This window comes from Carcharodon carcharias, chromosome 30 (assembly GCF_017639515.1).
Source record: "Carcharodon carcharias isolate sCarCar2 chromosome 30, sCarCar2.pri, whole genome shotgun sequence".
NCBI classification, from domain to species: domain Eukaryota; kingdom Metazoa; phylum Chordata; class Chondrichthyes; order Lamniformes; family Lamnidae; genus Carcharodon; species Carcharodon carcharias.
The window spans coordinates 16,222,735-16,249,448 of record NC_054496.1 but is presented as its reverse complement, the minus strand read 5'-3'; the positions used below and the strand labels follow the sequence as shown (position 1 = coordinate 16,249,448).

General features: G+C 45.0%; 1 protein-coding gene across 3 annotated transcripts in view; it reads left to right on the top strand.

The window, feature by feature from the left end:
- The window catches only part of camsap3 (calmodulin regulated spectrin-associated protein family, member 3), a 210,603-nt gene that overhangs the window by 149,740 nt on the left and 34,149 nt on the right, over positions 1–26,714 (top strand). For 2 of the 3 annotated variants that reach the window (XM_041177235.1, XM_041177238.1), the window contains 5 exons: positions 8,438–8,576; positions 11,770–11,909; positions 21,211–21,304; positions 24,046–24,094; positions 26,571–26,647. In XM_041177235.1, coding sequence (XP_041033169.1) covers positions 8,438–8,576; positions 11,770–11,909; positions 21,211–21,304; positions 24,046–24,094; positions 26,571–26,647 — 499 coding nt within the window. The remainder of the gene's footprint in view (positions 1–8,437; positions 8,577–11,769; positions 11,910–21,210; positions 21,305–24,045; positions 24,095–26,570; positions 26,648–26,714) is intronic. The other variant, XM_041177237.1, reaches the window with a different exon arrangement.

Here is a 26,714-nt window from a genome sequence, read left to right as displayed (position 1 = left end):
GGCTAGTTTCTACCATTGGTCTGTTAGTGGAATTAGCTTGAGGGGCTAAATGGGCTACTCTTGTTCCATTTTTTTCCTATAGCCAGGTAATCAGTCAGTAGGAATGCAAGAGTTGGTCTCCAAAGTCATTGGGTTAGAGGAGGACAGATCAGCCATGATTTGCAGTCTTGGTTCACGTCCATTGAGCCTGATGGGTACCTGGGGACATGAGTGTAAAAATAGGATCAGTAATGACTCCATTTCCCCCCAGTTAAATAAGCTGCTAACATTGAACTGTCTGGACTTGCATGAAGAAGAGTCAAATTTGGCGAAATCATGGAGGGATTATAAAAATTCATATCTGAACATGAGTGGACACATTCAGAAGAGGTGGGTGCGTTTTCTTTTGGAGAGCAGTAGGTGCACAGATGGGCAAAAAATTGACCCTAAGCAGGTCAACTAATGATTAATTAGATATCACGAGTAATTTGGAGGAAGGGGAAGGTCAGGCAAGTGAGGAAAACTTTAGCAAATTGCGGAGAGACCCACCAATGTCAGCACAACCAATGGAATGAACTAAGAGACACCAATCTGTTTCCCCACCCTGTTTTAGCCAAATGTTGGCTGCATGCTGATCACCTGACAGATCTCAGCTCTTTTTTTCAAGTGGCTGAGCCCTAGTACACTGCGTTTATGCTTCTTCCTTTTTTTGCCATTGCATTCAGCATGCCATCGCTTTTTGTTTGAAGGAGTCTGAGAATAAGCCTCCTATGGTAATGTATTCCATTAGTTCAATCAATTTGTCTTTCATTTTTGGTGGGAGGCGGGTGGGTGGGTGGTGGTGTTGTTGGAGGAGGACAGGTTGTGTAGAAAGCTGCTTTATTCCTTTTTAAACAGGCCCGTGTTGGCTTTGTGACCCTGCGAGAGGTTCCGAGGGATTCTGTCACTGCCGTTAAAAACAAAACCGCTTGCAAATTTTGCCGTCAAAACAAAAGTTGGCTTGCATGAGAAAAATTGAACTCCATGCTTTTAGACACTCTAAATGTGTTCTTCCACCCTGATCCTTTAAATGAGGACATCTTTTTGATGTTACCTATCACACTGGATTAAGAAAATATGTTAATGAATACCAGAATTCCTAAGAAGAAAAATATAGTATTGTTGATAAGATGTCCACTTGCTGCCTCTAATGCTTTCTGTTTGGGTCATTCCCTACTATCTACCCCAACTGCTCTACAAATTAATCTCTTCAGTGGATAACAGCGTTTTTGTGTTTCTCGCCTGATCTCCCGACAAATTTGTGCTCTGAGGATCACGCCTCACCGCCTCCCTATTTCCAAAAGACTTGATCTGTTAAGGATGTTCTTCACAGGAAACCTCGCCCGATTTGAGCCAGCTCAGTCTCCGGAAGCGTCTCTGCTCAACTTTCAGCTGAGTGTAACATTAGCGTTTTGATTTCTTTTATTAGCAAAAGCGTTGCCATGTGAAGGAATAATATGTAAAACCTGCCTTCGTACAGCATCTTAAAATTGCCCACACCACATAATGATTTACTCAGAAGTGGAGCAACTGTTGCTATGTAAGCATATGTCATGACGCGTGTCATGTCCGGCAGGCAGTCGTGAGATGACCCATGCGATGAGGGACCTATACTGGCCAGGTCACTGGGGTATCACCCTGCACCTCCTAGAATAATGCCACGGAGTTTACAAAATCCACATAAACCAACCACAGCTTTGGGTCACTGATATCCTGATTCTTTGCCCCCGCCTTGGTAATTTTCCTCACTCTGAATGCTGAGAAGTTGGTTATCCACCCAAAATGTATATCTTTCTCTGCTTTTCCAAAGGAATTTAAACTTTATCCAGTTCCTCGGTTGTTGTTGTGGGGGGGGAGGGCGGGGTGGTGTCAGGGTGGGGAGGAAGTTGAATGCTACAAGTTACCTTACTTAACCTTATGCCTAGAGTAATTTAAGCGTTATGCATTCAGGATGAAGTTGTGTTCAATTATTCACATTTATAATTCAAGATGAGCCTTTTTGTGTCATCCTGTTTGGTCTTGTAGAAAACATTGGGCCAGGCACTTTTGCCAATATAACGCATCAATATGTGCAACCTGCTCAAACCCTCTGGCAGTGGCCATTCATATTCATCTTCACAATACACAAGGGCAGTCACCAGGAGCGGTTTACATTGACCATCTGTTTCTGAAATACATTTTTAAATATGTTTATTGAACAGGGTCCTACCACCACCCCCCCCCCCCCCCCCCCCAAAGTTTTCAGAAAGATGTTTTTTCAGCTCTCCTCCCCATCTTAAAGGCCTCAATGAGAGGGCAGCATATGGAAAAGGATGAAGAAAGGCCCATTTAAGCCGTCAAATTCAATCCTTGCTTGGACCCAAACATGTTCTACACATTACCCCATCCACTTAATGTTGTGAGGGGAGAATCTGAATTAGTAATTCCTGATTTCTCTAGAATTATCAAATTGAGTGAGGTGGGGGCGGGGGTGTGAAAGGATTTGGATAAATTGTCAAAGTGCAGTGAGCTTTTCCAATTTCTTTCCATGTGTGAGGGCAGACCCTTAATAGTCGACCTGTTGTGTCCCTTGGTGATGCAGCTACTGAAGGTTGACAGACAAACCGCTCCCAAACCTTGTCTTGAGGATGGTGAGGGCAGTGCAAGTATCGGAAAGCCTGCTACAGCTTGTTGACTGACTTGGGAGATCTGGCTTCATGGATTCAGATCAATGTGGCAAATTAACTCTTATAATCAATGAAAACTTGAATTAAGGGTTCAAATTGCCCCCCCCACCACCCATCCCAACCACCGTTTTCCCTCCTAAGGCTCTGTTTGAAAGGAATTTGTGGAGCAGTGGGGGAAAAGTAGGAGTTCTTAGAAGTTTTCAAATTTCACTTGTAAATCTCAAATGTAGAGAGTTGAAAATATCTGAAGTAACATTTCACATGGCTCGATGGTGTAACGGATTGGAATACAAAACTTTCAACACTGGGGCCTATCTCTTCCCTCGGTGACTGTGTGCTTCCTATGTGCAAAATAAGTTGTACCAGCCTGAAATCTGTTCTGATTGGGCGTTAGTCCGTGGCCCAAAATTACTCTCAGTCAGCAGCAATGCACAGGAAACTTGGCATGGGGATGACTGATGAGGAAGAAGCCAATTATTACACCAATGCAGTAAGGAAGACTAGAACATCTTTCCACCGTCACCCAGGCCCTGGCCCCTCGAAGGCTTTTAGTTTTTTTTTTATGCTGGTTTGCGATGTTTAATTTTGTAAGTTTGGGCAAATCTGTTCTTGGTGCCTCATCGCATAAGTCCCAATCCTAAATCAGAACATCAAGATTTGCTGGCAACTTGAAATATTTGAAAGTTATTGGGACTTCATGTGTCACTCCTTAAGCTCAAAGCGATGCATACAATGACCTACAAACTCCAAATCTTGGACAGCCCTGCAAAGGGGAGATGGAGGCCAAGCTTATTGGGCACCGAATAAAAGGAGTTTCACTCAATCTTTGTGAGTTCAAGCCCATTCCAGAGACTTGAGCACAAAATCTAGATTGACTGAGGAAGTACTGCTCTGGTGGAGGGTCTTCCCCTTGAAACATCGAACCGAGGATCAATCTGCCCCCTCAAGTGGATACGAAAGATCCCATGGGGCTATTTTGAAAAGGAGCAGGGGGGTTTTTCCGTGGTGTCCTGGCCAATATTCATCCCTCAACCAACATCACAAAAACAGATTACCTGGTCATTATCGTATTGCTGTTTGTGGGAGTTTGCTGCGTGTAAATTGGCTGCCGCACTTTCTACATGACAACAATTTCCTCCTGACACCTAAATAGATGTGAACAACTAGGAGGCACCAGAGAGTCCTGGCATGGCAGCTAGTGTTAGTGAAGTCAGCTATTTAATTGGGCATTCTCAAATATAGTGAACCAAGTGACGTAGCACAAAGCAAAGACTTCAGCCATTAATTTGGCATTCTCTGATTAGAAATTCCTAAATGTCAGGTTAAGGCATTGGGATCCTTTAACTGTATATTTAAAAAGGAATAAGACAGCCGAACATTAAATGCCATCTTTTTTCTTTTTCGCTTCATGTAAGAATCTGGTTTGGTCTTATGTTTCCGTGCACTGTGCAGTATTTTTCAGGCTTGTCAAGTGACCACGCGTGTCTTTTCTCCATCCCGATGCATGTTTCATTCAGTTCAGGAGTTGGAATGGGAGGTTTTTTTATTTTTTGGAACGTATTTGGAATGCTGTGACTTCTGTCTTGTAGTGTTGTTGCTTGAAGTTTTTGTTTCTTTGCGAAAAACAACTAACCCTTCCAAATGAACTTTTTCCTGTTAATGATTGATGTGTATGAAATGTTGAACTGTGCAAGGTTTGAAACAGCCAACCAACTGGTATTGTCTTTGCTGGAGGACTCTTTCCCTGTTTTCAGTACAGTTGAGGGAATTATAGCCTCAAAAGTTTATTTCCTTTGTCTGAATCTACGTAAGCCTGTTTGGTTAAAGTGGACCGTTGATTTTAATTTAGAAAGTCTCTTTGAGCTTGATTTTTTTCCCTCAAATTGTCCGTGCATTTTTTAAAAAAAAAAATGTTTAAATGAGCATTTAGGAGTTGCAGATGATTTGCCTGACGATTTGAGGGAGCTTAATGATCGTTTAATATATATGTTTAGCTCCCATACCATGTCTGACCACCTCTTGAAAAGATCATTTTGCAGTTGAGGAAAGCTACTTGGCCCATCCCAGTTCCTTCATTCGAAAGGACTTGCGGTTCCTACATCACATACCCCCCCACCCACCCTCCAGTCCACGGTGGCAACATTCAATTCTCCTGACTTATTTGGGTTCATACATCAGCTCACCCACAAGTCCGATCCATGTGTTGGTCACTCTGAAAACGTTGGATCCAAGTGTACCTTCCATCAGTTCAAAATATGTGCCCCCTCGTCTTAATGTGCGTTAGCTCCAAATAGCATTCAAGACTCATCCCTCCTTCGGTTTGCTACCACTTCTTGTCAGGCCCTTTCTGAGCCCCCCCCATGTCCCGGCACGTAAGTTCAGCTTTGTGGGCCCTCTTGGCAAAGTCAGTCATCTCACTTGATGTTCCCTGGAATAAAATATATGGACTCGATATGTTTGAGCCCGCTATTGTTATTTTGTTCTTTTTTTAATTAAACGGGCCCTGTGGCTGAAATTGGTTCTTCAAAGGTATCTGATGACTAGTTTCTGATGAGCATTAATCCAAACACCCCTCTTCATAGAATGGTATTGCGCAGAAGGTGACCATTCAGCCCATCAGCCCTGTGCTAGCTTTGTTTCTCTCCATGCACATCAATGATGTATTGTTAATGTCTTTTGTGAATGGTTACCTGATGATTTTCCTCTTTTTCACACACCCACCACCCCCACCCGTGCTGCTGCCACTGCCTTTTTAGAATCTGAAAGCTTCCCAAAAACCACTGTTATTTCATGGTTGGAATCTTAAGTCTGCCGTTAAAGGTTGAGGATTAGTTTTGATTGCTGGTTCCCTCAAGTGAAATTCTAACACCACGGAAGATCCGTGGTGCTGGGAGTCAAATAATAACCACGTTAAACTTGCTAGTTTTCTGCTATTTTGCAGAGATCCCCTTCAGAACAAATTCTATTTAAAGGAATCCCAGCACAATCCCTCAGCACTACCCATGCCTGTCAACAGAGTGCAAGGCTCCATTTTCTCCTTTCTTCTAAATGCTAAATAGATGACCTCGCTACACCTCTCCTTGATATAATGAAAGCATTCTTAAAGCCTATCTTATTGAAGGAGATATTCTATGGACATACACCCAATTGATACTGGCTTGAGACTTTCCCAAAGACATTTCACATACAATCCTTTTGCTAACATACAGCATGCAGGTATCTTATTTAGAAAACTGAGCTCCAGGATTATTAGGTGTAGCTAGCCCAGTGTGTACTCATTTGGGTTCTCTAAGCCTTGCACTACAGAATTCCTGACCCGGCTTTGATCCTATGATCACTGAGTACTCTTTCCAAAGTGCAATAGCAAAAGGTCAGTGGGAGGGGGACACAACGAGGCTGAGAGTTTAAAAATGCCACGATTTTTAATATTATCATTCATATTTTGAAATCTATCCATGTCCTCACACCTCTCTCTCTCTCTCTGTCTCTCTATCCTCCACCAGCCATTCATCTCTCTCTGCTCTCCTCCACCTGTGACCTCTTGCGCAGCCCTGGTTTTTAAAAAAAAAAAATGGTTATACCTTTGTTTTCTCAGCCATAACCTTTGCGATTCACTAAACCTCCCCTCCTCTCCTTTTTTTTAAGATGCTCCTTAAAACTTGCCGCCTTGACCGAGCGTTTGACTAGATGTGACCTTTTGTGGCTCGGTGGCATGTGATTGAAACTTGCTACTGAGAAGCACCTTGGAGTCTTGTACTGACACAATGTAAATGCAAAGTGTTGTAGTATTCCCACTGAGTTGTTTAAAAATAGAACTCTTCACAACTCCTTGAGATTTTATTTTCGCCTCTGAGCTGAGGGGTTCGTATTGGCCCAGCACTTGTCAGAACTCCCAGTAGATTTTAAATTGGATCCAGAAGCTGCTACACAATTAATTTAACTGAACCACACCAATTGCCAAAAACAGCGAAGGCCAGCAGCTTCCTTAGAAGCAGGAGGGATTTATCTCTGGTCATTTCAGATGGCTTTCTCAAATCTTGTGCCAGTCATTATGCTTTGCACCCTGTGATGATCAGCAGTAAACACTGAGCGAAATCCTTTCTTTTTAAAAAAAAAACTGGTGAAGATTTGTGCAGCAGATTAGAGACCCGTTTTTAAATTTAAGTCCAAATCCTCCATGTCGGCATGATTGAGATCCCTGTGCAGTATTTTGAAGTATCATTTTTACATAGAATTTTCTAACTCAAAAACAAAATGGGCCATTTGGCCCAAACTGGTCTCTGTTAGCGTTTATGCCCCGCGCGAGACTCCTCCCACCTTACTTCACCTTGCCCTATCCACGCAGCCTTCAATTCCTTTCTCCCTCGGGTGCTTACCTAGTTTCCCCTTAAAGGGGCCAATGATTTTGCAAGGAGCGTTCTGAAGGGGGTGCGTTAGATTGTTTTATTGCATTGCAGCAGATCACAGTGTGAAATGTGAGAGTTCATAACTGACTCTGCAGGGACTTGAATTTGAAGTTGAACAGGGAAGGATCACCTTGAGGCAGCCCAGTGGCGCTGCTCGAGAAACCTCCGCTCTGCAGCAGAGTCTTACCAGTTCACAGCCAGTCAACTGCTCAAGGGTCGTGGGAATGCCTGTAGGTCTTCGGGGACACCTCTGCCTCTCTCATGTTTCCTTTACCTGGACCCCATGCCATATGAGCTGCTGAAGTAAAAGGTGTTTGTGCAGCAGATCATTCAGCTTTTAAACACTCAACTTTCAGCTTTTAAACACTCAACCTTCAGCTCTGAACCTTCCAACGGTCTCTGACTACAACAGCACAAGTGGAGAGAATTACTGTCACCGACATTTTTTTAAAGAAAATATATATTCCATTGGCTATAAAGTGTTTTTGAGACCTCCAGTGACCATGAAAGGTGCTATATAAATGCAAATCTTCCTTAAAGTAAGTGCAGCTGAAACCATTTACCTGTTCAGAGCTGTGGGCTGCCTCAAGAAGCCTTTACTCAGGGGAATGTATCCCAAGCAGCTTACACTAACCTGGTCGCTAACAAGCGGTCACCTTTTTTTGTTTGTCCTTAATAAGAAAGAGGCTCCCATAAGTTACACAGTCAAGGAACTTCTGAAGTCATAGCATCAACAGCAATCGGCTCGAGTTATACCATTGATTTTATTTGAGATGGGCTCACTACTGATTTCATCAGGATCTGGCAAGGGTTAAGTGGTCCAGTCTAGCTTTTGCACTGGCTTACTCAAATAGGAAGGTATTTAACTGATTGGAGTAACTGCACATTTGAACCCTGTGGTTTATTGAGCATCCTTATTGACCCAGACCAGCTCCCAATGTCGTTGACTGCATTGGAGCAGCTTAAAAGTTAAACATACCTAAGATGGTGGTTCCAGTATCGTCAGGCTGAAGCTCCCTGCCTGCCCCCCTCTCTTCACTCTCCCCCCCCAAGTAAATACATTCAGTGTGTGTGACATGTCCAGGTAGATATGAAGGATAGTGTGAATAAGTGTATCTCATTGGGGAACCAGGCCATTGGCTTTGGCTCCAGTCTGTCAGTGCATTCTTATTCTCATCCATTTGTGTTGCTTATTTTTGAAGTTAAACCATACTAGTGGCTATTTCAATCCTTGTTTTCTGTAGAATTGTGCCTCAGACCACCACCACCACCCCCAATCCCACCCCTCCTCTCAGCTGCTCTGTTTCCAAACCTAAGATTTTTTTCCCCTCCTCCCTTTGTAACCAGATTCGCTACAGGAAGGACAAAGTGCTGACCAAACAGACTCCCTGCTTTCCCACGGTAACTCAGCTAAAGGACCTGGCCAATGGATGTGCTGTAGCAGCTCTGATCCACCACTACTGTCCAGATGTACTGCGTTTACAAGGTGAGAAGGACTGGATTTCAACAAGAGTCTTCCTTCAGCTCAGATTTTGATTAGGCCTAGAGAAGATGTCTTCATTTGTAGAGGTGGAGGATAAAACGTGGGGCCATGAGTATAAGATATCTGCTGATAAATGCAACAGAGACTAGAGGAGAAACCTCTTTGCTCAGAAAGTGGTTCGAATGAAACTGGGAAAATGCTGCAAATACCCCACAGGTCAGGCAGCATCTGTGGAGAGAAGAATGGTTGATGTTTTGGTGCAAACCTTTTGTCAGAACCGTTCAGGTTCTAAACGAGTACAAAGGCTGAAGAGGCGAGGAGAAAGAGTGAAAGGGAACGATCTGAGAGAGGGTGCAGAGAAGGGGAGATTAATTGACAAAAAGGGATGATGGTGCAAGGCAGAAGGGGATGGTAACAGGTCAAGTAAAGGAAAAACAGTGATGGGTCTAAGAGTAGATGTAAATAGCAAAGTCAGCAAAATATGGGAGCGATAGTTATGATCTGAAACTGTTGAATTCACTATTGAGTCCAGAAGGTTGTAAAGAGCCTAACTGAAAAATGAGATGCTGTTCCTCATTGGAACAGTGCAGGACCCCGAGGTTAGAGTGGGAGTGGGTTAGGGAATTAAAATGACAAGTGGTAGGAATGTGCAACCTGCTCCCACAAGGAGTAGTTGAGGTGAATAGCATAGATGTATTTAAGTGGAAGCTCGATAAACAATACATTGGGGTTTGGGCAGGATGTAGAATAGGAGCTCGTACTGATGGGGTGAGATGAGAAGATCATAAGAACCAGCAACACCAACGTCACCAAGTTGGGTAGAGCAAACCTGTTTTCTGTGCTGTACGTTCTATGTAACAAAAGATGAGTTTTTGAGTGTGGCTGCAGTATGAACCGACAGGAGCAGCTGTGACTGTAATACGCTGGCAAGGCCCCATTTATTGTCCCTTGGCTGCTCTGAGGTGGCGTTTGTGGGTCACCATGAGCTTGAGTTTTGCTCTGGGCCGCTTCAGAGAATGTTGCGAGTCAATCAGAGTGCAACCCTGGCGTCGTGTAGGCTGGAGAGGGTAGAGGTGGCAGGCTCCCTTCCTTGAACACCAGTGATAACCGTTTCTTTGGTAGCTTGGTGCCAGTCCATGGATTTCCAGATTCATTGCAAGCCCAGTACAGTACCACAACCACCATGTTCACACTGTGATAAAACCCAGAGCAGTATAACCTTGTGATAGGTAGTTGAATATTTATTTAGTGTTCCTGTGGATGGATGTGATTTAAATAAGAAGTGACCAGAGTCCTAAAATTTACCTTTATAAAATGACTAATTTATGAATGTTCAATGTATTATCAGTAACTCCCCTCTCGTACTGCATTATAAGACCTAATTTTGCAGATGAATGCGTTAAGGTTCACATTTTTATACCTCGATAATATCCGGACCCAGAAACAGTTCTGCCCTCCGGATTATGAAACAAATCTAGAGGCACTGGCAAAGGTGCAAAAAATGAGATTTACAAGGGTGATACCAGAACTGAGAGATTATACCTATCAGGAAAGACTCAACGGGCTAGGACTCCTTTCTCTCGATAAGAGAAGCTGAGGGGAGAATGGGAGATTTTTAAAAATGTTGAAAAGGCTGGAGGGAGCGATCAGATCAAAGGGGCCATGTATGTTAGATAGGCACTAATAAGTTCAGTCGTGAATTCAGGAGAAACCTTTTTACCCAGGGAATGATTAGTTTGTGGAGTGATTTATTTTTTTTATATATATTTGTTCATGGGAGGTGGGTGTCGCTGGCTGGGCCAGTATTTATTGCCCATCTGTAATTGCCCTTGAGAACTCTGAGGCTTGCTAGACAATTTGAGGGCATTTAAGAATCAACCACGTTTCTGTGGGTCTGGAGTCACATCTAGGCCAGACCAGGTAAGGACAATAATGATAAAAACAAAAAAACTGCGGATGCTGGAAATCCAAAACAGAATTACCTGGAAAAACTCAGCAGGTCTGGCAGCATCGGCGGAGAAGAAAAGAGTTGACGTTTCGAGTCCTCATGACCCTTCGACAGAACTTGAGTTCAAGTCCAAGAAAGAGTTGAAATATAAGCTGGTTTAAGGTGTGTGGGCGGGGGGGGGGGGGGGGGAAGAGAGAGAAGTGGAGGGGGTTGTTGTGGTTGTAGGGACAAACAAGCAGTGATAGAAGCAGATCATCAAAAGATGTCACAAACAACAGAACAAAACACATAGGTGTTAAAGTTGGTGATATTATCTAAACAAATGTGCTAATTAAGAATGGATGGTAGGGCACTCAAGGTACAGCTCTAGTGGGGGTGGGGAGAGCATAAAAGATTTAAAAATATTTAAAAATAATGGAAATAGGTGGGAAAAGAAAAATCTATATAATTTATTGGAAAAAAAAAACAAAAGGAAGGGGGAAACAGAAAGGGGGTGGGGATGGAGGAGGGAGGTCAAGACCTAAAGTTGTTGAATTCAATATTCAGTCCGGAAGGCTGTAAAGTGCCTAGTCGGAAGATGAGGTGCTGTTCCTCCAGTTTGCGTTGGGCTTCACTGGAACAATGCAGCAAGCCAAGGACAGACATGTGGGCAAGAGAGCAGGGTGGAGTGTTAAAATGGCAAGCGACAGGGAGGTTTGAGTTATTCTTGCGGACAGACCGCAGGTGTAAGGACAATAGTGAACCTGATGTTGGGTTTTTACAACAATTGACAATTGAATTCAAATTTCACCATTTGGTGTGGTGAAATTCGAACCCCAGAGCATTGCCCTGGTTATCTGGAGTACTAGCCCAGTGACAATACCACTACACCACCACGTTGGATAAACACGTGGCAAATAAAGGAATACCCTGGATGCTGGTAAGGTGAGATGAAAGTGGGGTGAGCGGCGTCTTAGGTGGAACACGATTGCCAGAATCGTCCATTTGGGTCAAACAGCCTCTTTCTGTGCTCTAAAAACATATGAACTCCTGTATAGCCTTTTTAGAAACTACAACGTGAATATCTGTAGCTTGAAACAGGAGTGGTCCCATCAGGTAAGTGGAGAGATGAAGAGGTGGAAGTTGAGGCTCTCTGGGTATTGGCCTCCCAGTTCTCTCGCAGTTAAGGATACAAAAGTACTCTTAAATTTGTTGGTTGTAGCAATTGCGTTCCTAACTTTTCTTATGGCCCTGCACTTTCCTTCACAGATGTTTGCTTGAAGGAGACCATGTCTGTAGCTGACAGTCTTTACAACTTGCAATTGATTGTGGAGTTCACCCAGGAATATCTGGGCAATTGCTGCCACCTGGGCTTGGAGGACATGCTCTACACCCCGCCAGTGTTAAAGGTAATAAATAGACATGTCTATTCTTTCTTGCTTGTTCATGCTCTTTTTCATGTGTTTGTTCTCTTTCTCATGCCCCCCTGTAGGTGCTGTCAGGAACTCCTGGCCTTATATTTATAAATATGTTAAATTGGTCCCATTAGCCATGCAATTAAAGAGTGATAATCAGTATCTCTGTCCCCTGGCGTTCAATTAAATACGTTAATAAAACTTGGTCAACCAAGCCAGGTTCTCATGTAGACCGCTTGTGCATTCCACTGTGGCATACAAATTCTCTACAGCATGGAGTTAGATCCCAGCCAAGCTCTAGTATCTGGCCAGACCCCAGCTGTAGGTTTAAGTTACACTGCACTATACTTGCACTGTGCTGCAGTTACAGTGAAAGTGCATCCACTGACTACTAGCCATTTCCTTTGCTGAGGTGATGTTCTTGGTTTCTCGCTCTGTTTTGAAAGGTACATTAGCGAAAACCAATCTATTCTCTTATCCTTGCATCATTGGTGATGTATGTTTTATGTCTCTGATCTATGCAGAGATGACACTAGTTTCTGTATTTGTAACAGGTTTTATTCCCAGTGCTTTAAAATGTCTACTCCATGCTTCAGCTCTTTCCACAGCTTTGTTTACTTTTCTGAGTCCACACCCAGCCTTAACTAATCGAGCTCAGTGAGCATCAAAGAGTAAACAGACTTGCATAATCAAGAACAGAACAATTGAGCACAATTGGCACAACATTCATGTGGCCCTCACTGTTCGGGAACTAACTGCCATGTTTCTAATCATGTTTGATCATCTTCATCTGTATTCCAACTCCTAGCCAGCTATCCAAACAATCCTTTTCTTGTAACTCTTTCGAGTACAAACACGTTTCCATCTGTTTCAGATGGAGTTACATTGTTTCATAGTTTGCCATTGTGAAATTTGAACTCTTGATCTTGGGGTTAACTCTTGATCTTGGGGTTACAAGCCCAGTACCATAACCACTTGGCTATGGCAAGCTCACAATGTTTTTGTTTGTCAATGAGACCCATTTCAGCTGTTCATTTCCTGTTGGTGGCATTTAGGGAAGACAGTCAATGATGCAGGTGACAGGATACTGAAGATAGGAGTGGTGTGTTCAGTCCAGACGCAATGTCAGGTAACTGATGACTCCAGGATTATTGTGACACACAATTTGGGTATAGAAGTATCTACTACAGGCAGAGTGTAGTGGTAGCATCATTGGACTTGTAATCCAGAGGCTCAGGCCAACACTCTTGGGGCATGGATTCAAATCCTACCATGGCAGTTGTTGGAATTTAAATTCAATTAATCAACCTGGAATTGGAAACTAGTCTCCGTAATGGTGACCGTGGCAACTATCATTGATTGTTGTAAAAATCCATCTAGTTCACTTTAGGGAAGGGAATCGGCTACCCTTACCCGGCCTGGCCTACATGTGACTCCAGATCCACAGCAATGTGGTTGACTCTTAACTGCCCCCTGAAATAGCATAGCGAGCCATTCAGTTCAAGGGCAATTAGGGATGGGCAATAAATGCTGACCTTGCCAGTGACTCCCACATCCCATGAAAGAATAAAGAAAATTAAATCCCCACCAAACAAGAATTTTTTAAAAAATATTCATTCATGGGATGTGGACATCACTGGCTAGGCCAGTGTTTATTGCCCATCCTTAATTGCCCTTGAGAAGGTTGTGGTGAGCCACCTTGAACTGCTGCAGTGGTGTAGGTACACCCACAGTACCGAAGCAGGTACTTTCTTTCCAATAAGCAAAATACTGCAGATGCTGGAGACCTGAAATAAAAACCGGAAGTGCTGCAGAAACTCAGGTCTGGCAGCATCTGTGGAGAGAGCGGCAGAGTTAACGTTTCAGGTCCAATATCAGTTACTCGAAACATTAACTCGGTTTCTCTCTCCACAGATGCTGCCAGACCTGAGTTTTCCCAACACTTTGGGTTTTTAACTTCCTTTTCAAGGTTCTTCCCCAGTGCCAAAAACAAAAGAGGGACCGTCCACACCACATGACTTCAGGAAGCTCGCTATTGGCTGGATGCGTATCCAGTGAGCATTTTTTTGCTATAGGGGACACGTACGCCTCTTATAATTGATGTTGCCGGAGCCTGGTGAAGGAAGGATGCGCAAGATAGCTGGTTTTATTAGCTATTTAACACCGGCTAATTTATTTTTCAGGTTGATGTTGACCTGATGTAATAAACAGCAAGTCATCCCCTTTCACTCCCTTCTCTTTAATCACAACCCTTAGCATCTCTAAATCTGCCTCCCAACATTCTTCCCCACTGAGATGATTCTGCCTTACGGATATTAAGCCTCATGGCAGTGGTCTGGTTCAATGAGTGGGCCGGCACTTTAATGATTCTCTTCACTTCTTTGATTTCAGTCATACGATTGGTTGTGAGGCAAGTCGGTCGTATACTTTAATCAAATTATTGACGCACAACACAGAACTGGTAGTTATGTAGCATTTTATCACCACCTTGAATATCCTAATGTGCTTTTATAACCGATGGGTTTCTTTTGAAATCTCGCATATTATGTGGACCAGCTGTTTATAGAAGCTGTCCCTGCACTTTGGAACTCCCTCGCCAAAGCTCTTCATCTCTCCACTCCTGCCTCTCTCCTCCTTTTAAGACTCTGCTTAAAACCTACCCCTTTGACCAAGGATTTAGTCACCAGCCGAGTGTCTCCTCCTTTGGCTCAGGGTCAGGTTTTGCCTGGTTTACGGCCCTGTGAAGTGGCTTGGGATGCTTTACTATGTTAAAGGTGCCGTGTAAAGGAAAGCATTTGTTGTTTGGGATGGTAGTGCCTGCTGTTCCCATTGGTTTAGGATTTGCCTGATCAATCCTGAAACCCCGAGTCTTGGGTGACAAGCCCAGTTTAAAAAAAACCGACAGGACTTAAAGATTAACAGGGTAGATGCAGGAAGGATCATTCCCCTGGCTTGATGGGGGATGGGGTGTGGGGGTGTCTAGAACCAGGGCACACAGTCTTAGAATAAGGAGTAGGCCATTTAGGACTTAAAGGCAGAGGAATTTCCTCGCTCAGAGGGAGGGGAATCTTTGGAATTCTCTTCTCCAGCGGGCTGTGGAATCTCGGTCATTGAATACATTCAAGACGGAGATATTTAGATTTCTAGATATTAATGATGAGGATAGTGTGGGGAAAATGGCATTGAGGTAAAAAGATCAGCCATGATCTGGTTGAATGGCGGAGTGGGCTGGGAAGGGGCAGAATGGCCTGCCTCAGTGTTCCTATCAAATCTGCCTGATCTACTCATGGGTGCAGAGTAGATTTGCCAGAATGACACCGCAGTTAAAAGGGGCTAAAAAATGCAAAGGATCAGTTTCACCGACTAGGTTTGTAACCTCGGGTGTACAGAGTATGAAGGGGTGGTCTAATTGAGACGCATGAGGTGATTTAATGGCAGAGATGGAAAGAAGTGATTTCCTCTGGTGGGGGGAGGGGCATTGATTTTAAAATGAGAGCTATTCAGGGGTGATGAAAGGTCGCACTTCACACAAAGGGTGGTGGAACTCCAGAACCCCAGAAAGCTGTTTGAGGCCTGTGGGTATCGATTGAAAACTTCAAAAATGGGGTTGAGACACGTTTCGTCAGAACCTGAACAGATGCTGCCTGACCAGCTGACTACTTCCAGCATTTTCCGGTTTCTGCCTCCGATTTCCAGCACCTGCAGCATTTTGCTTTTTGCCTTGATAGATTATAGTTTGGTAAATCCATTAAGGGAAATGGAGTCAAGATGAGCAGATGGCACTAGGGTGCAGATCAGCTATGATCTAATTGCATGATGGGACAGCCTGGAGGGGCAGAATTAGCCTCCAGCAGTTCCTATGTTCCCGCTAAAAGATCTTTCCCTTGGGGACCAGTGGTGCAAACGCCCCATTGATGCCAACATAAAGGAGCCTATACGTTCAGCAGCTGTCAGATGCAGGGTAATTTTCTGTATCTAATGTGAAGCAGGCTGTGGTGTGGGCTTTTGATCTCTGGGGCTGGGCCTCATTATTATTTAAATGATAGGCTTGTACAGGAAACCACATACAGATTATAGCCTAAACTTGTACCGTCGAGGTTTTCATGGGGCCCATGTGTCTGGTTGAGAAATGCATTTTTTTTAAAATTAAGGGACTACATAATTCAGGCAGCTGGTTGGATGCTCGTTGTAAGGCCCCGACTGACAACTATTTTGCATGGAATGCGCTGGCTAAATATACTGAGCCCTCAGTGATAGTAATTAATCCTCAGTGCTTTGATCTGCAATGGATTAGCTGCCTGACTGATGTTTAGCCCCATCTCCAATATCAGGAGACAGTGAGCATCGTGGCTGTGTCACTGGGCTGGTAATCCACAGGCCCAGGCTAATGGTCTGGGGACATGAGTTGAAATCCCACCACGGCAGCTGGTGGGATTTAAATTCCATTAATAAACCGCATTAATCTGGAATATAAAGCTAGCTTCAGTAATGGTGACCATGACAACTATCATCGATTGTTGTAAAAACCCATCTGGTTCACCAGTGTCCTTCTGGGGAAAGACATCGGCCATCCTCACCTGGTTTGGTCTACATGTGACTCCAGCCCCACAGCAATGTGGTTGACTCTTAACTGCTTTCAGGGGCAATTAGGGATGGGCAACATATGCTGGCCTTGCCAGTGGGGATAGTGCGCAGTAATATCAAGCCCCACCTTTCCCCAAGTCATGACACTTGGCCAAATGTGACAAGTTTGACCAGACCACCAGATTGCCCCAATTCTACCTAACTGTTTAATTTAGGTTAATAGAATACGAGCACCAGGTTTATAAACTTAATACATACATAACTGTTTATTGAACAAATTGTCTTTAACTAGTGGCAAAAGAAAGGAATATGAACTGCTAACTTCTAACACTATAATTTAAATTCTACCTCCTTCTTAAATCACTACCCACATGCAGGCGCACAGACATGCAAAGCATGGATTTTAAGGGCGGGATAAAACAGTTCAATAGCACCAATTCCGGAGTACAGGATTCACTGGGTTGATTTTGATCGATGCCTTCCAAATTCCTTTCAGTTCTTGTTGATGACATGAGGTGGTCTTCCAGCACTTTCAGTGTTTAGTTCATTGGCTGAGCACTTGCCTTCTTTAACAGTGAATTTCCCCTTTTTTCTTTTGACAGGGGCTTTCAGGGAGAGAGCAGCTTATAGAAATATAAGGAAATTTTAGATTTTTTTTTCTTCGCAGGCTAGGAGCTTTCTACTTCTGCTACCACACAAATCCTGGTCACCTGTCCAGGAGCCAATTAAAATACTGTTGCCAGGCAGCTCCCTTGGCCCAGGACTCCTTTCCAGTGCCATCTTGTCTTTGATGGCACACTCTGTTCCAGGACTGCAACATTGTATATATATCTCATCCTGTTCCAGTGGACATATCTTTCAAACTGCAGCCATTGTAATTTTAGTGCACAGCCCAGCAGAAAATAAAAAGATTTTTTTTAAAAATCCTACAATAACTAGGACTCTTGCAACTAACTGTGGAGGGGCTACGTCACCTTGATGGGAGACTGACCCAAATCCCGCAGGTAAAACAGATTGCCTCCTTCCTGAAGGAGTTGATACCTGGCTGAAGGCTGGTTTCATGCATTTGGGCATTGTGCCAAAAGTGGCCATTCTTCAAAAGACGAAGCTGGACATCAGAGTGTATTGCAGGCTAGTTAAACCACAATGTGGGGACGCAGACCCACAGCAGAGTCGGTTCCTGTCCTGCCTTGATGCTCGCAACTGAGGGCGTGTGGGAGAGCTGGCCCTGCTAGAGCAGGTACCCCAGCAGATGCAAGTTTCCCAAAAGCTGGGGGCATGAGGCCATCCCAACCCGGGTGATTCGCCACAGAGTGCAGATCGATCCTGGGACGTCCAGCTCCCCATCATTACAGACTGGGACATCAGGGGAGCAAGTATAATGTAACCAATTGTACCACCAAATGGCGTCCACGACTTTACTGTTGGGTCCAGTAAATATTCAGTTGTGCTCCAGGTTAGAAGCTGAATGTTATTAAGTGTCAACACAGTTTGAATTGCCAAATGCTGAGGCAAATCCTGTAGCAGATGGTTTCCCTTAATAGAAACCACATTTTAATATTTGAGATTTAGTTTTGAAGGTTTAACTCGAATGTGGCCTACATTTAAATAACTCGTTGCCCTGTTTGACAGGAAGTGGAGCCTGTTCAAGAGACCAAAACTGAGCTTGAAAACCGGGGAGGTGTAGTTCTGAAATTGGCTTGACTTTCCCGACGCGTGTGCACCTCTTATTTATCCCGGCCAACATCACGAAAGGACACACCCCTGTGCATGCTGGGAATCTGAAATAAGCAGAAAATGCCGGAAGTACTCAGGCCTGGGCCTCCCATTTGTGGAGGAAGAAACAGGGTTAATTTTTTGGGTGTTGCCTCTTTGTCAGAACGTTCTGTCTGAAGGCAACCGGCCTGAAACGTTGGTCTGAATTTTATGCTCCCCTGCCGGTGGGTTTGTCAGCGCTGGGTGGGAGGCAGTGGGGGGTGGGGGCAGGGCGGGGGGGGTGGGGGGGGCGGGGGGGGGGGGGGGGGTGGGTGGGGGCAGTGGTGGTGAATGTAAAACCCCTCCGATGGGCTTCCTCCTGGGTTTCCACCTGCCCCGACCCCTGCCACTTTTTCACTGGGGTGAGTGAGGCCTCTGCCAGGCCATCCGCACTTGCCCCAATTGAGACCTGTTGGGCCTGTGCTGGAGCATGGCTAATTATTGACCATTTGAGAGCCATCTGCTGCTTGAGCCTCAACTTTTTTAGGCTGGCGGAAGGAGTTTCCTGGTATGGGGGTGGGGGGAGGCCGAAAATAATCGGGTTCAGGGTTCAGGCCTCGGGTGGTGGGTGGGGCACTGGCCTCCACAGAAGTCCTCTTTAAACTTTGGGCACCCCCACCCACACCCAACTAAGGTCTGGTAACCCCAGGACCTTCCTGCCCTGAGACCCCCAAAACTTACCTCTCCCTGGAATCCCGGTCTTTAGGCTGTAGGGGCTGCCCTGCTCGCTGAAGCAGGGGCTGGCGTTGCCGGCCAGTCAGGTTGACCGGCAGCTCTCTAAGGCAGGACTTCCTCCCGAGCTGAGGGGCAGAAGTCCTGCCTGCAGCCAATCGGCAGCTCGCTGGAGCATGAAGCGGCTGTGAGGCAGGTGATGTGTTCCCTGCCGACTCTCCGGATGACAAGAAGGGAAACCCCACCACCTGAGAAGCCCTGGTCATTGAGCCTGTATATCCGGTTACGATCTCCGCTGCTTGCGGAAGGAGCTAGCTGAATGCAAAATTATCTCTTGCATTCCCTACGTCACGACAACGATTACAATTCAAAGCATTTCATTGGCTGTAAAGCGTTTTGGGGCATACTGAGGTTATGAAAGGTGTGATAGAAATGCAGGTTCTTTCTATCTTTTTCGCATGTCAGCTGCAGGTTAGATTTACAATAGTAATAGTAAATTTAAAAAGTATACGCAGCTCTTTTGTCCTGTGCTGCTCTCCAGGTGAGCACACTCCAAATAAATCTTTCAAAAAGACTCCAAAATGATCTTCTAAAACGCCACTTCCAGCTGCAAACTGTCTTAAGCGTGCAGGTACAGCAGGCGGTAAAGAAGGCAAATGGTATGTTGGCCTTCATGGCCAGAGGATTCGAGTACAGGAACAGGGATGTCTTGCTGCAATTATACAGGGCCTTGGTGAGACTACACCTGGAATATTGTGTGCAGTTTTGGTCTCCTTATCTGAGGAAGGATGTTCTTGCTATAGAGGGAGTGCAGCGAAGGTTTACCCGACTGATTCCTGGGATGGCGGGACTGACATATGAGGAGAGATTGAACCGGTTAGGATTATATTCGCTGGAGTTCAGAAGAATGAGGGGGGATCTCATAGAAACCTATAACATTCTAACAGGACTAGACAGGGTAGATGCAGGAAGGATGTTCCCGATGGTGGGGGAGTCCAGAACCAGGGGTCACAGTCTGAGGATATGGGGTAGACCATTTAGGACTGAGATGAGGAGAAATTTCTTCACCCAGAGAGTGGTGAGCCTGTGGAATTCATTACCACAGAAAGTAGTTGAGACCAAAACATTGTATGTTTTCAAGAAGGAGTTAGATATAGCTCTTGGGGCGAAAGGGATCAAAAAATATGGGGAGAAAGCGGGAGCAGGCTGTTGATTTGGATGATCAGCCATGATCATAGTGAATGGCGGAACAGGCTTGAAGGGCTGAATGGCCTACTCCTGCTCCTAGTTTCTATGTCCTTGAGTTAATATTTTCGTTGGCCTTCTGAGCTCCTCATCCGTCTCTCTCTCTCTCTCTCTCTCGAGAGAGAGAGAGAGAGAGAGAGCAATTTAAATTCTAGCCAACCTTGAATTAGCAACATGAAACGAACTATATTTGTGTGGAGCCTTTCATGTTATCAGGACACTCCAAACGTGACAACTACTCTCGAAGCACAGTCACAATTACAATAGGCAAATTAGGCCCTCCATTTGCAGAGCTATGGAGGAGTGGAGCTGGAAGAGATGCTCCAGCACAGAAACAATGGGCCGAATGGTCTCCTGTGCTGTTAACCATTCTACGATTCTAATTCGCCCACAGCCAGGCCTGTTAAATAGGAACAGGATGAACGAGCAGGTTAATCTGTGGTGTTGCTTGTGAGACAAATGTCGATCAGGCAAGTTTCTCCGCTCTTCTTCAAGTTGTGTCGAGGGATCTTGTACACCTGCTTGAGAAGCAGATGGGGCGTCAGTTTAAAGTTTCATTCTGAAACGTAACAGTGCAGGCAGCTCCCAAGAAATCTAATCTTCGGTTGTTGTTCCAGTTTCTTCCGAGACTTCAACTGTTTAAGAATGGCCAACACAGATAATGATGCATTTATGTTAACTTGGAACAGCATCTTTGTCAAGGTCACAAAGGAACGTGATGTTTCTTGTTCTGATGAGGTAGGAGTCGGTCTCTGGAGAGCTAAAGGCCAGGCATTAAATCACAGCGTTCTGGGGATTAATCTGGAGTTTTGCTCAATTGCCCTTTTAAGAGAGTTAAGGAGAAAGCATTTGTCACTTTCCCTCAATTAAAAGGGTAGATCCTACATGGCCTAAAGGAGGGGCAGGCTTGGTAGGCCAATAAACCATTTCTCATTCTGTGCTTTGTCTGATGCTGTGATGGAAAAGATTAGAAAGATGTTTTTCATTCATGACGTGACTGACAAGTCTGTCTCTCTCTCTCTCTCTCTCTTCCTGACAGATTAACATCCTGACGTTTGTAGCTGAGCTGTTCTGGTGGTTTGAAGTCCTGAAGCCGGAATTTGTCCGGCCGAGAGAGATTCCGGATCTGGAAGGTATGGAATTAGAATTAATGTTACCCTTCAGCTGCTGCCACGGTAACAAATTCAAATGGTTCAAAGCAAAAACTACAGGGTAGGTAGGGGACATCTATGTGGCATATAGTATACTGTACTCCCAGCGGTTTATTGAGGATATGTGACAGTAGCATTCCTTTACTAGAATATGATGTTACAATGATGTTCAGTTTGGTTGTTAATTGGAAAAACACTCCTTGAGTCAATGTTGGGTAATGGTTACTTCATGATCTAATTAAAAAAATGACTGTTTAGCCAACAACGGTGGAATTTTCCATTTCAGAGCTAAGCCGGAATGGAGAGAGATTCCTGCCGTGGGAATTCACGCTATATCGCGTGATGTTGGCCTAATTAATTATGCGTTCAGGGGTTTCCTGATATTTTGAGGGGCGGGCTGGATGGTGCCCCATATTTAAAAGGCATCAACTCACCCACAGTTGAAGGAGGAGATCCACCTCCTGAAAGGTCCTGAAGTTAGAATATCCACGTCATGTAGATGCTCCCCCCCGCCCCACCCTGCTACACATGGAGGCCTCAGTCCTCCCCTGCTGATCTCTGCGTGCTGCCCCAGGCTGCCTTGCAGGTCGGTCCGACACGTTGTTCCGGACCAGCGAATTATCCCGCTGGCAGTGCGGGTAATCTGACGGGGGGGTGGGGGTAACTCCTGTTGGGCCTTCACCTGCGTCCCACTGACAGGACACAAAATGGTTTGGCGCCGACCCTGTGGTGGGAGTGGTGACCCACCCTCAGGGCGCCAATTCCTCAGCTCCCGCCGCATTGTTTCCACCCCCCCCCCACCCCCCCAACCCCCTGCCCACCAATTTAACCATTGCTGTGGGGGTGGGGGGGGGCGGGTGCAGGAAAACTCCACCCATCATCTTACCCTGACAATAAAAAAACTTGGTTGATCTTTGCCGAAAGCTGATGCTAAGAAACCTTTCACTGTGTAGATAGATTCATCAAAGTGAAGTTAGATTGGAGCGTCCAGTGTGCTATACAGGAACTCTTTTCAGGCTGCACTTTATTTTCAACAAGGTTACAGAATGGGCTTAAGTGAAGAAGCCTCTTGAATCCATTTGATCTCAAACCACATTCCCCTCCGCACCCCCACACCCCCCCAAGCTATCTTCGCAGGCTCACGCTCCGTCCACTGACCTCAGTCATACTGCTAACCCGTTCCAGCAAGGTATCCTCGTTGGCTTAACCCCTGACACCAAGTTGGTCATACTGGAGCTGAAAGCGTTAAATTATGAGGACGGATTGCAAAAGCCTTGAATGTAGCATTTTGAAGGGTGGTCTGATTGAGGTGTTGCAGATGGCGAAAGGGTTTGTTTGGAGTTGATAGCAGCAAGCTTTTTCCTTGATGGGAGAGCCCAGAATAATGGGGAAAATCTGAAAATGAGAACCATGCCATTCAGGAGTTCCCACACAGCGCATTGGAAATCTGGAATACCCTTTTCCCTAAAATGATGTGATGCTGGGAAATGACTGAAATTTTAAAGGCTGAGATTGATGGATTTTTATTCCATGAAGGCATCAAAGGTGGGTAAATGGAGTTAAGGCACAGATCAGCCGATTGAAAGAACAGGCTTGAAAGGCTGAATGGCCTACTCCTGTTCTGCGTTCATCCAACTTTATTTGTATCAACCATGAGAACACCGTGTACTGAAGATGGCATTTTGGCTAATCATATACCACATGATGGGGGCATAGTGGTAATGTCACTGAACTAGTAACCCAGAAGCCCAGGCTAATCCTTTGGGGATGCAGGTTCAAATCCTGCCATGGCAGCTGGTGGAATTTAAATTCAATTATAAACTTTCTGAAAGCTGGTAACTATGGCTGTGAAACTTGGTAACTATGCCCGTGAAGCTATCATCGAATGTTGTAAAAACCCATCTAGCTGACATCCTTTTAGAGCCAACCAATCAGCACTCTTCATGTACAGTATAAATTGTTGTTTTCCCCTTATGTTGGTATCCTTGCGAGTGTCCTGATGAGTACAAGTTGAAAAGCTTCAACATGTCTCTTTTTTTCAGCAATACTCAAGAGACTATTATTGCAGAATAGAGGGCGCTTTACCTGCATCTAATGCACGCTCAAGCTGGCTTGGTGATGCTGGATACAAAAAGCTAAAATATTTTCTCACCTCCGGTTGCTCGTTTCCCTGGACTTGAGGTGAAAATGAACCAAATTACTTTTTATAAAGCCATTGTTGTGCCAATGCCTTGATTCTAGGGGATTAAGGGGTACAAGGATAAGGAAGGGAAGTGGAATTGAGGTAGATAAGTCACTTATTCATGGCGGAGCAGGCTTGCTAGGCCTACCTACTGCTTCTCTTATGTTCTCAACACCCCGCACTGCAGTGTTCCACGAAAGAGTGCTTTGGCAGAACAGCTATTTGGAGGTGACCAGCCTGTTTGTATAGGATGAGGGAGTTGGAGGGAGGCCCATATGTTCAAATGAACAGTTAACTGGATCAGGGGCCTGAAATATGTTGATGTCTTTTCCATGCATCAGACAATGGGATTGATGTACTGGAAAATCAACCCCCTCTACGCCACCCCCCCCCCCCCCCCCCCCCCCCCCCCCCCCCCACCACCCCCCACCCCCTCCTCCCAAATCTAGGTCATTAGGTGACCTTTCCCACCTTAACATGACCTTTGCAGTGTATGTGATTTTGCAATACGCAAGAACCAACCTAATCAATTCTGTTGCAGATGCTTCTGGAAGTGGACCCAACACCCCCACAGGGGCTGAGAACACCAGGTAAGCTGGTCAATCCAGTGGGGTAGAATTTCATATCTTTTGTATATACTGCTGAATCCCTGTAAGTTCCCACATTGGAGCACAAGAGAGGGGGCGCACGGGTATTAACTTGCACTTGTTAAGGCAGGGAATTAAGCACACAACCAGCAGCCTAGGGTTTTCCATCAGGGAATTATACAGCCCAGAAGGAGGTCATTCGTCCCTTTGTGACTGAAAGGGGCTATCCAATTACCATCACTCCCCCATGGTCCTGCAACTTTGTGTGTTTCCAATATGTTACTATCATAATCTGCAGAATTTTGCTTAATTCCCTTTTTTTTATAACCTTGGGTGGGGTGGTGGGGTTGAGGGGAAAAAAAAAATGTGCCTTGTGTAAAAAAAAAAAAATGGTAACTGAAAACTCACAAGGTACAGGTCTGTAAAGACTTGTAACTTTTAAGACAAGGAGCCATTTTTTTTATTTTGCATTTGGCTCCAAGTGCTTATTGTCCCTTCGTATGACAGTGCAGTGAAAAGTTGTCATTCTGGTCTCCTCCATTTGAATTTTGCGTGGTTCAGATTCCACGTGTGCAAGTGGGGGTGGGGAGGAGCCCCCTGTGTTAGCAAACGGTTCTGGTCTCTATTAGAGTAAATATGAGGTGGAATCCAGCCAATGTTGGTGCGAGGGAGGCGGTATTTATTTAATCCTGATGTATTCATCATGTTGCTTCAAATCCTGAGTCCTAGTCAAATCTGGATGGGCAGAAATGAAAATAAATCAAACAAGTAACATTTTGGAAACCAGTCTTTTTTTTTAATGAACATGAGGCTTGGCTTGAAAATTTCCAGAGGTCCACAGTTCTAACTGGAAGTGGCAATGTTCAGCAGCCATGTTTAACTTATTGAATATAAAAGGCGTTGGGGGGTGGGGGTGGTTGTTAGGAAGGACGTGAGGCCTGAACATGGAGGTGTCTTTTACCAGTTGGGCTGTTCTGGGCTACGTGTCAAAGAAATACAGTTGTCTCGTTAATTAGGTGGGGGGGGTATGGGGTATTGGAGGGTCTGTAATTCCTATAGGCTGTGTTTTTTTGAAGATTGCAACTCACCCATGACCTGCTGTTGCTCACTACTTTATTTCAATGTAAGTGTTATTGTGAAAACAGATGTGTATCAAGTTACATGTTTGCAGTGAGCTCAGTGAAAATATGAAGTGTCTGAAAGCTGGCTTCTTGATTTAAGCAGATGTGAGTCATAAAAAGGCCCCGTTACCTAGACCAGTCTCTTTTGGGCTGGGTCATGCATGCGCAAGTCCTTCTATAAATGTATGTAAGATTCCTGCACTATATCTCAATTGGCGATCTCATAATTTTGTGTGATTTAAATTTTGAATGAAGGCCTCCTGAGCTGTTGTTAATCTGTTTCTCAACATTTTGTCACTGAGGCCTGTCACGTTCAGTTCCTCCAGTGACCAGTTGCTTTGATCAATCTCATTGCACTGGACTGGTACCTGATGTTGCTTTTGAGGCTCAATGAATCCAGTTTCTTTCTTGAATAAACACGGGCATTGCAATGATTTTAAATCACCTTCGGTGTTCCAAATCGGAGTTGAATCCGATGGGAGTGAGGCTGATATTTGCCGCCCTGGGAAGGTGGTGTGGCCTCCTTGGTGATGTTTCCACGAGGGTTTAACCTGGGTAAGTAATTCCAGGACATTGATCCAGTGACACTTGAAGGATTGACAATGATGTGATCAAGCTGACTTGGAGGGGAACGTGAGAGGCGATGACATTCACACAACCTTGCTGCTCTCGCCCTTCTCTATGGTGAAGGGCACAAGGGAGGAAGATGCAGCTGAATGAAGCTCGTCGTGTTGATGTATAAATCCTGCATATAGCGCATACTGTAGTCACAATAGATTCAAGTATTCCACTGCTGTGTTGGCTGGCCTCCCAACTTGCACCCTCTAAAACTGAGCTCATCTAAAACTCTGCTGCCCTCCTTAACCCCATCCATCAGCCCCTGTGGCTGCTGACCCACATGGACTCTCACTCCGGCACCAACTTGACTTTAAAATTCTAACTGACGTGTTCGAATCCCTCTGTGGCCTGGCCTTCTCCCTATTTCTCTCACCTCCTCCAGCCTCTCAACCCTCCGGTCTCTGCACCCCTGTAATTCTGGCTTCTTGCGTATCCTGGATTTTAATGGCTTCCCTGTTCATAGCCGTGCCTTTAGCTGCCAAGGTCCTAAGTTCTGTCCCTAAACCTCTCTGCCTATTTACAGCACACCCACCACCCCCCTCCTTCCTTAAGATGCTCCTTAAAACCTACATTTTTGATTGAGCTTCTGCCTCTTATATCTCCTTATGTGGCCCGGCCACAGCTACTGTGGTTCGCAAATCAATAGCCTATCTTTTAACAGACAGTAGTATCATGTGAAACCTTTGTCATGGCAGTGGTTAATCGCGCTCACTCATTTTTAAACTCTCTGCTTGTTTCAGTCGACTGCCAGCCTTCCTGCTGAAGCAGCCCTTCCTGCCTGTGATCCAGCAAACCTCCCCCCGAAGAAGCAGCTCAGGTAATGGGACACCTTTGGCTACTGCTTTCCTGGGATCAGAGGTCCAAAATTAGGGTTGCCAACTCTC